The 12853-nt window shown below is 40.9% G+C and overlaps 1 protein-coding gene and 1 long non-coding RNA gene across 8 annotated transcripts in view; one reads left to right on the top strand and one right to left on the bottom strand.

Moving 5' to 3' along the window:
* The window catches only part of CCDC15 (coiled-coil domain containing 15), a 76558-nt gene that overhangs the window by 31712 nt on the left and 31993 nt on the right, over window positions 1-12853 (bottom strand). For all 7 annotated transcript variants that reach the window (XM_023645074.2, XM_070272915.1, XM_023645075.2 and 4 more), the window contains one exon: window positions 12273-12395. In XM_023645074.2, coding sequence (XP_023500842.1) covers window positions 12273-12395 — 123 coding nt within the window. The remainder of the gene's footprint in view (window positions 1-12272; window positions 12396-12853) is intronic.
* LOC111774241 (uncharacterized) lies at window positions 4284-11154 on the top strand. Its single transcript, XR_002809110.2, has 4 exons — window positions 4284-4424; window positions 8326-8458; window positions 9322-9393; window positions 10925-11154. It is a non-coding gene; the product is annotated as an uncharacterized lncRNA (long non-coding RNA).

Below are 12853 nucleotides of genomic sequence, written 5' to 3'. Positions count from 1 at the left end.
TCAATGAACTTTGAAAACATGCTAAGTGAAGAAGCCAGTCACAAAAGGCCATATTGCATGATATCATTAATATGAAATGTCCAGAATAGGCAAGTCTACAGAAACAGAAATCAGTGGTTGCCAAGGGCTGGGGGTGGGGATGAGGGGGGAAAAGGGAGTGGCTGCTAATGGGTACAGGAGTTTTTGGGGATGATGAAAATGTTCTAAAATTGATTGTGACGATGTTTGCACAACCCTTTGAATATACCAAAAAACTGAATTGTACCCTTTAAATGGATTAATTGTATGGTATGTAAATTATAGGAAATCCTCATTATTCACATATTCCTTATTTGTAAATTGGCCTAGTTGCTAAAATTTGTAATTGCCAAATCAATACTCTTGGTGCTTTTGCGGTCATTTGCAGACTTGCACAGAGTTATGAAAAATCTGAGTTGCCAGATGAGCACGTTGTTAGCTGAGGTTGAACAAGGTGATGCTCTGCCTTTGTTTCATACTTCACACTGTAAACAAGTATCCTTTTCAAGTTTTACTTAGTGTCAAGTTTTCTGCATTGTTGTGCTTTTTGTTGGTGATTTCATTGTTTATAACGGCCCTTAAGCACAGTGCTGTAGTACTATCTAGTATTTCCAAGTATAAGAAGGCTGTGATGTGCCTTATAGAGAAAATAATGTATTAGATAAGCTTCATTCAGACAAGAGCTACAGTGCCGCTGGCCCTAAGTTCAATGTTAATGAATCAACAACATATATTAAATAAGGTGTCTTTAAACATAAAGACACATAAAGCAAGGTTATATATTGATTAGTTGACCAAAATGTGGTCAGAGGTTCACAGGAACCTACCTCTGTTTCTCCCCTAGGAGCAATGGTTTGGTTCAGATTTGGTTCAGTGTACTTTTACTACAACAACAATGAAATTATTTTCTCCCTTCAAAAACATTAAAAAACCAACTTCCAGCACTGATGAAGGAATTACCCCACTATGTCTCTCTCTCTCTCACTAACTGTAACTAAAAATTCTAGGAAATGCAGCCCATGGGATCTGGAGAGTGTAGGGAGGGGGTGGGTATCTTGAAAGAAGAGTGAGCTAGAAAAGTAGGTCCCTTAATCCTGTGTATGAACTGGCACATATCCCAGAACCACCCCTGAACCATGTGTGCATGAAACAGACCTAAAAGAATACAATAAAAGCTTTGAGAACGGAACTAACACTGGACCCACTGTTCACAGAAAGTGAAACAGAACTTATAGGCTGAACTTAATCAGGTTGATCGCCTGCTAAAACAAACAAACAAAAAAGATGCAACATTCTTCAGAGAATTTTAACAGAAACCAGAGTCTCACAATATAATATTCAAAACGGGACCCAGAAGAAAAGGTGGCAAGAGAATCCAGAATATAGATCCAAAGAGAGACAACTTTTCCTCTGACAGTAGGAATAGGTTAAGAATGGCAAAAAAGTTAATGGTTGAAATAGTTATTGTGTGATGGCTTCCATTTTCTTTATGAAAGTCTGAGAGTATGGGAATATGCAAGAACTTTAAGAAGTGTTTAAGGTTGAGAATTATCAGTGTGGGCCATGAGAGGGGCGCTGACAAAAGGCAAATAAGAAAAATGCTAAGCAGCACTGTGGACCCAGCTGTGATCATAAATCTTAAGCATGAATGTGGTATAAGTCTACACTATTAAAGTGTTTTCTCCAATAAGGCTGGATTACTTGGGAGCCTAAGAGAAAACACTGATCCCGGGTAGAGGATTTTCAGGGCTAGTGTGGCAGAAGGACAAGAAGAGGTTCCCACCACCAACGCTGCACCCTCAATTGAATAGTAAGGGCTAGGTACACCTCTTCCACGCTCAGTTAATGCCATATACCACTAATTACGTTGCTTCATAATTATCTGCTTATGCGTCAGTCTCTCTTCTTTAGACTGTCAGTGCTGTGTCTTGTTCATAGTTGTATGTCTGATATTTAGTATCTAAATAATGGCTAACACCTAACAAGTGCTCAATAAATGTTTGATTGATTGACTAATTCATTCAAAACATATTTAGCAAGAGACTACCAGGTACCAGCACTGTGCTAAAGGCTGTCCATACACTCGCAACCAAAATAGGCATGGTGCTTCTCCTCATGAAGCTTACAGATTAGTGGGAAATGTGTTAAACATTATAAAGGAAACTGGACTCTCTCTTGCTAACTGAGGCCTAAATTTTCTGTTGACCCCACATCAGTTTTAGAAGAAATGAAAACTTGAATAATACATATGTAACCAGTAATCCTTAACTTGTGACATTTTGTTTTGCAACTGACCTTTTACCAATGTTCCTATTATGCTGATCAAGATAAAGACAGACTGACACCAGTGGTCAGACCACCAGACCATGTCTGCAGACCCTGTTTTTTGTTAACAGTCACTAGGGAATTTGGACTGAAGCCAACATCCTGCTGTTTCAGCCCATATAATCTTTTCCCTACCCTTTTTTGGAACACCCACTCAAGATCTCCTTGGATTGGTACTTCCCTAGCCTGCAGACTGTAAGTGGACGAAATAAAATTCAACTTTCCTTGAACGTCTGACTCAGTGTTTTCTTCCAGGTTTAACATATTTGGTGTCAGAAGTGGGATCTGTGACCCTCCTCTTCTCCTGTGGCCGCCTCAAACCAAAGCAAGGCACCTGCAAGAGCCTGTTGTGCTCAGCTGTGTTCTAGGCAGCTCTGAGAGATTTCTCAGGTAAAGAGTCCACGGTCTGAACCTCCTGCCTTGGTCAAGGTTTGAGACTGCTTCCTCCAGAAAAAAAGCCTTTTCATTTTCAGTCATAGGGAAGCTTACAAATTTTTAGGGCACTGAAAGGACGTCTTCAAAGGTGAGTGCCATAGGGAACCCCTACTCTAGTCTTCTCTGGCAGAAATATCTCTTTCAGGTACTCCAGTTGGATACATGTATAAGAAATATAGAAAAGTCAGCTGTAGATGGCTGGATCTTTTGACCAAGATAACTCAGGATGATTTAAAATTACAATGGCCATGGGGCAGGCCCTGTGGCACAGTGGTTAAGTTTGCACATTCTGCTTTGGCAGCCAGGGGTTCGCCGGTTCAAATCCCAGGTGCGGATATGGCACCGCTTGGCAAGCCATGCTGTGGTAGGTGTCCCACATGTAAAGTAGAGGAAGATGGGCACAGATTTAGCTCAGGGCCAGTCTTCCTCAGCAAAAAGAGGAGGACTGGCAGCAGATCTTAGCTCAGGGCTAATCTTCCCCCCAAAAATAAGTAAATAAAAAATAAAAAATAAAATAAATAAAATTATAATGGCCTCAATGGGGCTCTTTTGAAATCCCTAAATTGCTTTACTTGCGCACACAATTGGAGCAACGAAAATATAGAACTTCTCAAAAACAAACAGAAGCTTATTTTGGTTGGTATGGTGAAGCTTCCAAGTGGGATTATGAGGCTACTATTGCCTCCTTTAGAGAAAACAATTCCAAATTTAACAAGCGTTTAGTTAAATTAGAAAAAGATTCTAAAACTCACAAAAGTGAAACTAAACTGTCTCTAGAAGTTTCCCTCTCCTCTGAACCCTGAGCACGTGACTCTTCTGAGCCTTCTCTGCCTTCAATCCCTCTTCTTCTTTCTCCACTCTACCCTTCTCTTCCCTCTTCTTCTTCTACTCTGTCTGAGCTGCCTTTCTTTTCTGCCTCAGAAATTCTAAATCTTTCAGGTAATTCTAAAACTGCTTTAACAGTCTCTTTTAAAATCCAACCCACTGGAAATTATAACTGCCAGGATACTTATGCCCCTTGGACCAAATCTGAACTTTTGGCTCTGGTAAAGGACTTTCCAAATCCAAAAACTAATTCTCATGAATTTGAACACCATTTCAGCCTGATTATAAATGCTTAGCAGCCAGGCTTCTCCAACCTATACCAGCTTATACTTATGCTAGTTGGAAATGTGGTAGCGTGCAAATGGATGTTGGCAGTTTCTTGGAAAAGACCTTGAGACGATATTAAACTTGCAGGGGCCCAAGGATTTGATAAGGCTCAGAAACAAGCCACCTAACTGCTCAAGGTTCTACCCCAAATTTTTCCCCCTCAAGTAAAGTGGAAAGCCATCCAATGCTATGTATAGAAAAAGGACAAATCTGTCCTTGATTATTTCAATAGATTCGAAAAAAATTTCAAAAAAAATCAGGAATAAAAGAGCTAACTGATGAGACCCCAATATCTATTTAATTCCATTGCTATGGCAGGTCTCTCCGATGTGCTCAATACTCGGATTAAACAACATGATTTAAAGCTAAACAGCCTTGGGCCGGCCCAGTGGTGCAGCGGTTAAGTGCACACGTTCCACTTCTCAACGGCCCGGGGTTTGCTGGTTCAGATTCCGGGTGTGGACATGGCACCGCTTCGCAAAAGCCATGCTGTGGTAGGTGTCCCACGTATAAAATAGAGGAAGACGGGCATGGATGTTAGCTCAGGGCCAGTCTTCCTCAGCAAAAAGAGGAAGATTGGCAGTACTCAGCTCAGGGCTAATCTTCCTCAAAAAAAACCCAGCTAAACAGCCTAATGAATTAGCTTCACTAGTTAATCAATTATCTAAGACTTTAGAAAATGATAGAGGAAACAAGACAACCCGAGTCTTAGACTACCAAGAAAAGACTGCCAAACTTAGGACTTTACAACTAAAACAGTTTAAAAAGGGGGCCCCAAATCCTTCGGGACCCCAGAATTAAAAAGCTTGCTTCTTTTGCAAATGTACTGGACACTTTAAAAAGGACTGTCTAAAATATAAACGGTGGCTTGCACTCCATCCAGCCTGACAAGGCCCCTCAGCCGCCTCCTTCACAACAATAGGGCTGCTTTGGGGAATTACAGGGGACATTTCCCCTGTTAAAAGCAGACTAATTAGGGGAAATAGATACAAAAATTTGGGATGATTTAGTTCAAGCACTGGTTGATACTGAAGCCACCCTTCCTGTCCTCAACCCTGACACACTTTCCATGTCCTCTCCCCAGAATTCCGAATTTGTTCAAATGGTCGAGGTCAATAACAATCCTGTATCAGTACCTAAGTTTTTACCTATCCCCTTCCAATTAGGGCCTCTAGCAGGAAGCCACAGCTTCTTCCTTGTCTTGTCTGCTCTCATATAGCTCCTTGGGAGAGACTTTTTAGAAACCTATAAGGCTCATATCTCTTTCTCTCCAAAGGGAAAAATGATGCTTGAACTTTCCTCACCAGGAGATTATGCTACAGAAACAGTTCCCACTTAGATTTCCATCTATTCAGTAAGCCATGCTGACACTGTTCACCCAGTTACCCAAGAGATACCTGACAATTTATGGGCTCAGTCCAACACTGACATCGGACATAGTTATTCTGCTCCTCCTCTTAAGATTCAAATAAATCCTAATAAGCCCCTTCCTAACATTAAACACTACCCTTTAAACCCTGAAGCCCTTGCTGGCATACAGCCTATAATAGATGATACACAAAAGGGACGAATCACTCCCTGCACCAGTCCTTGTAACAACCCCATTTCACCAATCTGCAAACCCAATAATGGAGGATGGCAATTTGTTCAGGACCTTAGGGCCATTTATAACACAGTAATTCCCTGATACCCTGTGATTCCTGACCCTCATACTCTTTTGGCCCACGTTCCTCTCGATAGTCACATTTTACTGTTATTGACCTCTGTAGTGTCTTCTTTAGCACTGACCCTGACAGTCAATATCTTTTTGCCTTCACGTGGAAAGGGCAACAGTACCCCTGGACTGTCCTTCCTGGAGGATGTACTGAAAGCTCCACATATTCTTCCCAAATTTTTAAGGCTGATTTGGCTAGCATCTCTTTCCCTTGCGAATTTACTTTGCTCCAATATGTGATTTACTTTTCTGCTCCCCTTCTCAGGAAGCCTGCCTTACTGATATCCTTCATTTGCTCCATGATTTTGTCTCTTAACAGCTACAAGGTTTCTAGGGAAAAACTTCAATTTCATTTAACTTCAGTTAAACTTTTCAGGACACCTCCTAATTCCAGAAGGCCTCAATCTTGACTTCTGCAAAGCATATTAGCTTTCCCTCTTCCCAAAATAAAAAGACAACTCTCAGGAGTCCTCAGACACATGGGCTACTGTTGAACTTGCCTCCCTAATTTTTCTTCAATGTCTCAGCCACTTTATAATCTCCTTAAAAATTCCTCTCCCAACCCTATCCAATGGACCCCTGATGCTGAACAATCTTTTAAAGAAATCAAGACTCAATTAACTCTAGCCCTAACACTAGGACATCCTAATTATTATCTTCCCTTTCACCTGTTTACCCATGAACAGGCTGGAAATGGCTTTGGTGTTCTTATCCAGCCTCAAGGACAAAAAAGACCTATTGATATTACAGCCAACAATTAGACCCTGTTGCTCAGGGACTTCCCCCTTGCCTCAAAGTGGTTGCTGCCATTTCAGTTCTCATTAAGGGTACAGAAAAAATTGTTATGGGATCCCCCTTTACCATTCATGCTCCTCATTCTGTTGAATCTCTCCTTAACTCACATAATTCTCAACATTTTTCTCCTAGCCATCTGACAAACTGAAATTCTTCTCCTCTCCTTGCCTCATTTAATTATTTCTCCCTGCAACCTACTTAACCCTGCTTCCCTACTCCCTCTCCACAACAAAAATCTCTCTCTTGACTGCATTACTTTGAGCAGCTTGTTACCTCAGTGAGATCTCCAAGCAACCACCATACCTGATGCTGATTATGAATGGTTCACTGATGGGTCCCACTTACAAGACCCTGCAGGGAATATTATACAGGATATGCAGTTGTCTCCTTAGCAGAAATTATTGAATCTGTCCCACTAGCTGACGCCAGATCTGCTCAACAGACCTAACTGCATGCACTTACTAGAGCTCGCAATTTGGCCAAAGACAAAATGCAAATATTTACAAAGACAGCTGATATGCTTTTGGGGTGGCATGCAACTTTGGCATGCTTTGGAAACAGAGAGGTTTTCTTACCTCGGCTGGATAAACTGTTAAAAACAAAAATTATGTTTTGGCATTGCTTGATGCCATTCAGGTCCCTAGAGGTGTAGCAATCATGAAAACTCAAGGTCACTCCTCAGGCCAAGATCAAGAGTCCTTGGGAAACAAAATGGCTGATATTGCTGCCAAGTCAGCTGCCTCCCAAAAGGTTGCTTCTATGCTCCCAACGCCCCTGTCTCTCTTTAGCCTCCAAATCTGGATTTGGATCAGACTTGCTTAAAGCACAAGCACTGTCTCTGGAGGAAGAAAGGAGGAAATGGGAAGGACGGGGATGTTACTTTGATTTTGACCAGCACCTTCGGAAGGGGCCCAATCAGCAGCTGGTTCTTCCACGGAGTCTTCAAAAGGAAATTTTAACCTTCATTCATGATCTGACCCATTGGAGCACTGATAAGATGATCCAATGGGCTAAACAATATACCTGGGGACCCTTACCTGCTGTTGTCCATCAGGTCTATCAGTTATATAAAATCTGTCCTCAGTATAATTCTGCTAAATCTGTACATGGAATACAGGGGCATTTTCCTCTTCCTGATGGTCCATTTGATGTATGGCAGATGGATTTTATTCAACTTCCCCCTTCTCAAGGTTATACTTATGTTTTAGTTCTTAGTGCATGTTTTCACATTGAGTTGAAGCCTTTCCATGCAGACAGGCCACTGCCACGGCAATAGCCAAAGTACTACTGGAACAAATTACTCCTACCTGGGGAGTTCCTCAAGAGCTTCATAGCAATCACAGTACCCATTTCACAGGACAAATTATTCAAAATATGTGTAAAATCTGGCCAATTTATCAGCATTTCAATTATGCATACCATCCTCAGTCCTCTGAACTCGTGGAGCACAAATAGTAGCATTAAAACTCAACCAGCAAAAATCTGCTCAGCTTTTACTTTGCCATGGCCTAAAGCCTTGCCCCTGGTATTGCTCAACGCCCATTCAACTCTAACAGGTAAAAATAAACTTTCTCCTTTCAAGATCTTCACTGGTTGACTAATGCATTCGGAGAAGGACTCTTATCAGCCAACCCTCTTAAAGGGGGATCTTGTGCACAATTATACAGAACTGTCAAATCTCTTACAGGCCAATTCTAACTTTATAAGATTTCTTTAACAGTGTGCTGCCAGGAGATGAAGGCCACCCACATGATTGAAAGTCTGGTAACTTCGTATCCTAGAAAAGATGTCAATTAAAGAACTCCCTCCAGCCTTAGTGGAAGGGACCCTATTAGGTACTTTTAACCAATCCATGCACAGCTAAGTTACAAGGCATTGATTCACAGATACAAGTTTCTCATCTAAAAAAGGCTCCAGATCCTACTTCTAAATGGACTGCTGAACCTGTCACCGAGAAGAGACTGAAACCAACCAAAACCAGAGCACCCTCTCGTGGCCAGGAAGCAGACGACATCCGAGGTAGACAGCTCACCCAAGATGCGGGACTAGGCATTTATACCCTTCCCAGACATGTTTTGCCTAGTTATATTCTTTTCTTTATATTATTGTGGCCTTACAAGGAAAAACAATGCTATAGTATGTTCTCGCAGGTTTTGGCTTCGGCTGGATATTTAACTGAACACTGGATATGCCACTTCATTCCCTCTGGGTCGTTTATCTGGGAGTAATGATCTGTTGGTTACTCCTGTTACTAATTTTTCCTCTATATCCAAGTATAAGGTTACCTTCAAATCCAAACCACCTAATTTCAGTTATCAAGTTCAGTTGGTTCCTTCCACTTTTTTCTTGACAAAGCCTCAATTTATTCCTCTTCCCATGCCCTCAGATAAACAAAATGACCCTGGCATCTACCCTTGTACCTTGTCAGTCATGGTACCATCTGGTGAGGATACTGTAAAAACTGTATCTTTTTCCCAGCCTATGTCCCTCCTATATTTAACATCTAAGAGATTCAACTGAACTGATAAAGATCGAGACACACCATGACGTACAAGGATAAGAAAGAAAAAACATAATCTCAAGGGTCACTCACACTTCTGTCTATTCATAAGTATACCAAAGGGAAACTCACTTTGCCTCTTTCTTATCCATGGTTTCAAAATCTAACCACCTTACTACTTGTAAATGCCTCTATAAAGTTTAAAGAAGGTACTGGAATTTTACCTGCTCCCTCTGGATATATCTATCTTTGTTTGTGGACACAGAGGACAGGCATGGGGTTTTCCCTGCCTAGATTCCCAGTGTACGGAAGGCACCTGTTTGCTTGGGTATTTAACCATACCATTCATAATTTTACAATCTGACCCTTATTTTGCTTCTAGCTCTTCGAAAAAATGGGTTCTGTCTATCGTAGATGATCTTCCTGATGACAATCTGCCGACTATGAAGAACAGGTACAGTCACTCTCAATGGTGTGATTTACCAGGAGGAGTTAACCCTAGGGAAGGGGCCAGGTTAGGAAGAATATTGGGATCCTGGCTGGGATCAGTACAGCCTGGAATGAATTTTTCGGGGAAGTGGGAGAATTCCCCCCACCGCTTTTCCTTAAGGTTCTTATGGCTGGTTAAATAATCAAAGAGGCAGGTTAGCAAGAGAAAATCAAACAAAATTTAACAGCATGTATACATGGGAAAAACCCAGAAGAAACTGAGTAACTCAGCCATCTGGCTAAGTCCGCCTGTTTAAGTATGCTCAGCTACAGACAAGGAGGACATTGGGGTTAAAGATCTGGGACTTCAAAGGGGAGGAAGACAATCTACATAGAGATGGAATGCAAATGTTAAACAGGTTTTGCTAGGCCCAAAAAATGGGTTTGTTGGTGTCCTTTTATCACACCTATTTTACATCCTACTATAGCTATCACATGATATGAGCTCCTTCCTGGAACAGGCCTTCTATGTTAAAGTCCTTTAGGCAGTTTTGGGGGGGAAGGTCGGATGTTCTTCCTGAGGCTTTTGAGCCTTTATTGTCTTCAGCTTGAAATAGTCTGCATAACATAGTGGCACATCTTGGGGCGGCCTGCCTGAATCCCATCAAATACATGATAAGAAACCTCTTCCAGACTATGAGAAGGATAGTTAGGTCTAAGCCCAACAAAAATCTTTAGATTCTCTGGCCCTGGTCACTGTGGATAATAGAATAGCTTTAGATTATTTGCTAGCTGCTCAAGGAGAAGCATGTATTGTGGCTAATACCTTCTGTTGTACTTGGATCAATACTTCTCCTCAGGTAGAACTAGAAACTTCTAAAATTTTAAAACTAGCCAAATCCTTAAAAGGTCAACCAGTTCCTGGATCCCTTAATTGGTTTCATTTCCCTTTTACCGACCTGTTCAGTTGGTTACCTGATGGTCTGGGTTCACTACTGTGCTCAGGTGTTCAGCTTGTCATAATAATAATAATTATATGCATGAGATTATGGATTATAATTAAAATAATAATGATGTGTGTCTCACACTGCTTACGCACCACACCTGCTCGAGTTACGCTAATGCAACCTGCTAGACTATGCCTAATGTTATATATACTGATGTATAATGAGATCCCTTCCTTCTTGAGAAAGTGCATAGAGGATTTGTCATAATTGTCTCTGATGCTTCTGACATAAGCAGAGAGGAAGTCCCATCATGAGGACTAGCGGCCATTCTGGCCTCAAAATGGGACAATTAATCTAATTAACCCCCTTAATCAATCATTTGCACTGCCTATAGACAGGTATCAATTGAAAGGGGTAAATATTAAATGCTATAAAAGAAACTGCACTTTCTCTTGCTAACTGAGGCCTAAATTCTTTTCTGTTGACCCCACGTCAGTTTCTCAGGAGAAATGGAAACTTGAGTAATGTATATGTAACCAGTAATCCTTAACTTGTGACATTATGTTTTGCAACTGACCTTTTACCAATGTTCCTATTATGCTGATTAAGATAAAGACAAAGACAGACTGACGCCAGTGGTCAGACCACCAGACCATGTCTGCAGACCCTATTCTTCGTCAGTGGTCATTTGGATTGAAGCCAACAACCTGCTGTTTCAGCCCATATAATCTTTTCCCTACCCTCCCTCTTTGGAACACCAACTCAAGACCTCCTTGATCACTGCTTCCCTACATCCCACAGACTGTAACTGGACGAAATAAACTTCAACTTCCCTTTAACCTCTGATTGTTAGTGTTTTCTTCCAGGTTAATTCATGTAAATAAAGAAATACTTACCAATTGTTTGTGTCCTGAGAAGGAAGCAAACAGAATGCGAAGAAAGAGAAAAGCAGAAGAGTGGAGACCTATTTTTGATAAGATGCTCAGAGCAGCCTTTTCTAAGGAGGTAAAATTTAAGTGGAAACCTGAAGGATGAAGAGAGATCAGCTTTGTGAAGAAAAAAGGGGAGAATATCCAAGTAGACGGAAAAAACATATGCAAAAGGCCTGAGGTAGGAAAGAGCCTTGCATACCTCAGGGTATACAAATGACAATGTAGAATGAAACATGACAGTATACCCTTAGGCCAACCTCATAGACCCAAACTAAAAACCACAAAAGAGCTACAGTTTAGTCCTTAAAACCTCAGCCCAAATCCTACTTTCTCCCTTTATGCCTCCTTTTCTTTCTGCTCTATTAAAAGGGCCAAGAGGAAATTTCTCTTTATCTCTTTCATATAGCCTAACAATGCTGGCTGCCTAAAGGCTGTTTTTAAAATAACATAAAACTACAAGATAGAAATTACCCAGACACTGGTAAAATTCTAATGGGAATAAACCAGACTTCAGTTAAGTCATGGAAAAATCTTAGTAGACCAGGGTATTGTAACATTTGCTTGAAAAACTACAGATCTTAACTCAATACACCAAAACTCAGGCAATATAACCCTAACAAGCTCCAGCATGAACTCTGAATAGTTTATTTCTTGGTGATCCTTCCTATGCTCTACGAGCTTACTGATGTAGAGAGCTAGTCCTTGTCATTGGGTGGAAGATCCTCCGGCCCCCATCCCCTCAGAAACCACTCATTTCTTCCTCTCTCACACCATAAAGACAATGGCCACCATTTATAAGAGAACATACATACCAAATATAGTTTTTCCAATAGGCAACAAGTGCTCCTGATAATACCCAAGGTTTCAGTGAGAGCCCTAAAGGAGCTAATCTTAGGTCAGGATAGGTTTTAAACACCATGAAACAAAACAAGAATCTGATTTTTGCTCAGCCTTACTGCTCCCAGCTCAGTAGGTGCCTATAATCCTGTTTAAATTTACTGTTCATTCTCTATGGTCTCCTCTACCTGTCTTCTTCTGGAAGCCTCTCTCTGGTGCTTGGGTGGCAGATGCTGAGGGCCATCCAGAAGCAAATCCTCTCGCCATCTTTCAGCTGTCCCAACAGATGGCTGCTGCCTGAAGTATAAGCTCTAAAAGATACAAAAGCACTCACCAAATTGTGTGAGCAGTGACATAACGGTAGTGAAAATTCTCTAGGCTGAAGTGACAGCCCTGAGGTAATCTAAATAGGTAAGAATAGTCTGAAACACTATGGCATAAAAGTAAACATTATACTTCTTGCCACTCTCATGGATCTTAACTGTATCCACAAAGCAGTCATAAGTTTTCACCTATAAAACAAGGATAATAACAGTATCATCTCCCAGGATTATTGTGAGAACTAAATGAGACAACAGATACACAGTTCTAGAACTATTTTGGCTATGGTAACTACGTAATGAATGTAAGTTGTTATTCATAATAATATTAATATTATTGATAGTATTAATAAGAGATAACACTATCATCATCATCATTATTGTTGTTAGTAGCATAGCTCTGGTAAGCCAGATCAAACTCTAATTTACTTTCTGTTGCTTATTCTTGA

The sequence above is a fragment of the Equus caballus genome, chromosome 7 (genome assembly GCF_041296265.1).
Source record: "Equus caballus isolate H_3958 breed thoroughbred chromosome 7, TB-T2T, whole genome shotgun sequence".
In the NCBI taxonomy this organism is placed as follows: domain Eukaryota; kingdom Metazoa; phylum Chordata; class Mammalia; order Perissodactyla; family Equidae; genus Equus; species Equus caballus.
Note: the sequence above shows the minus strand (reverse complement) of the source record. Positions and strands in the feature narration are given on the sequence as shown.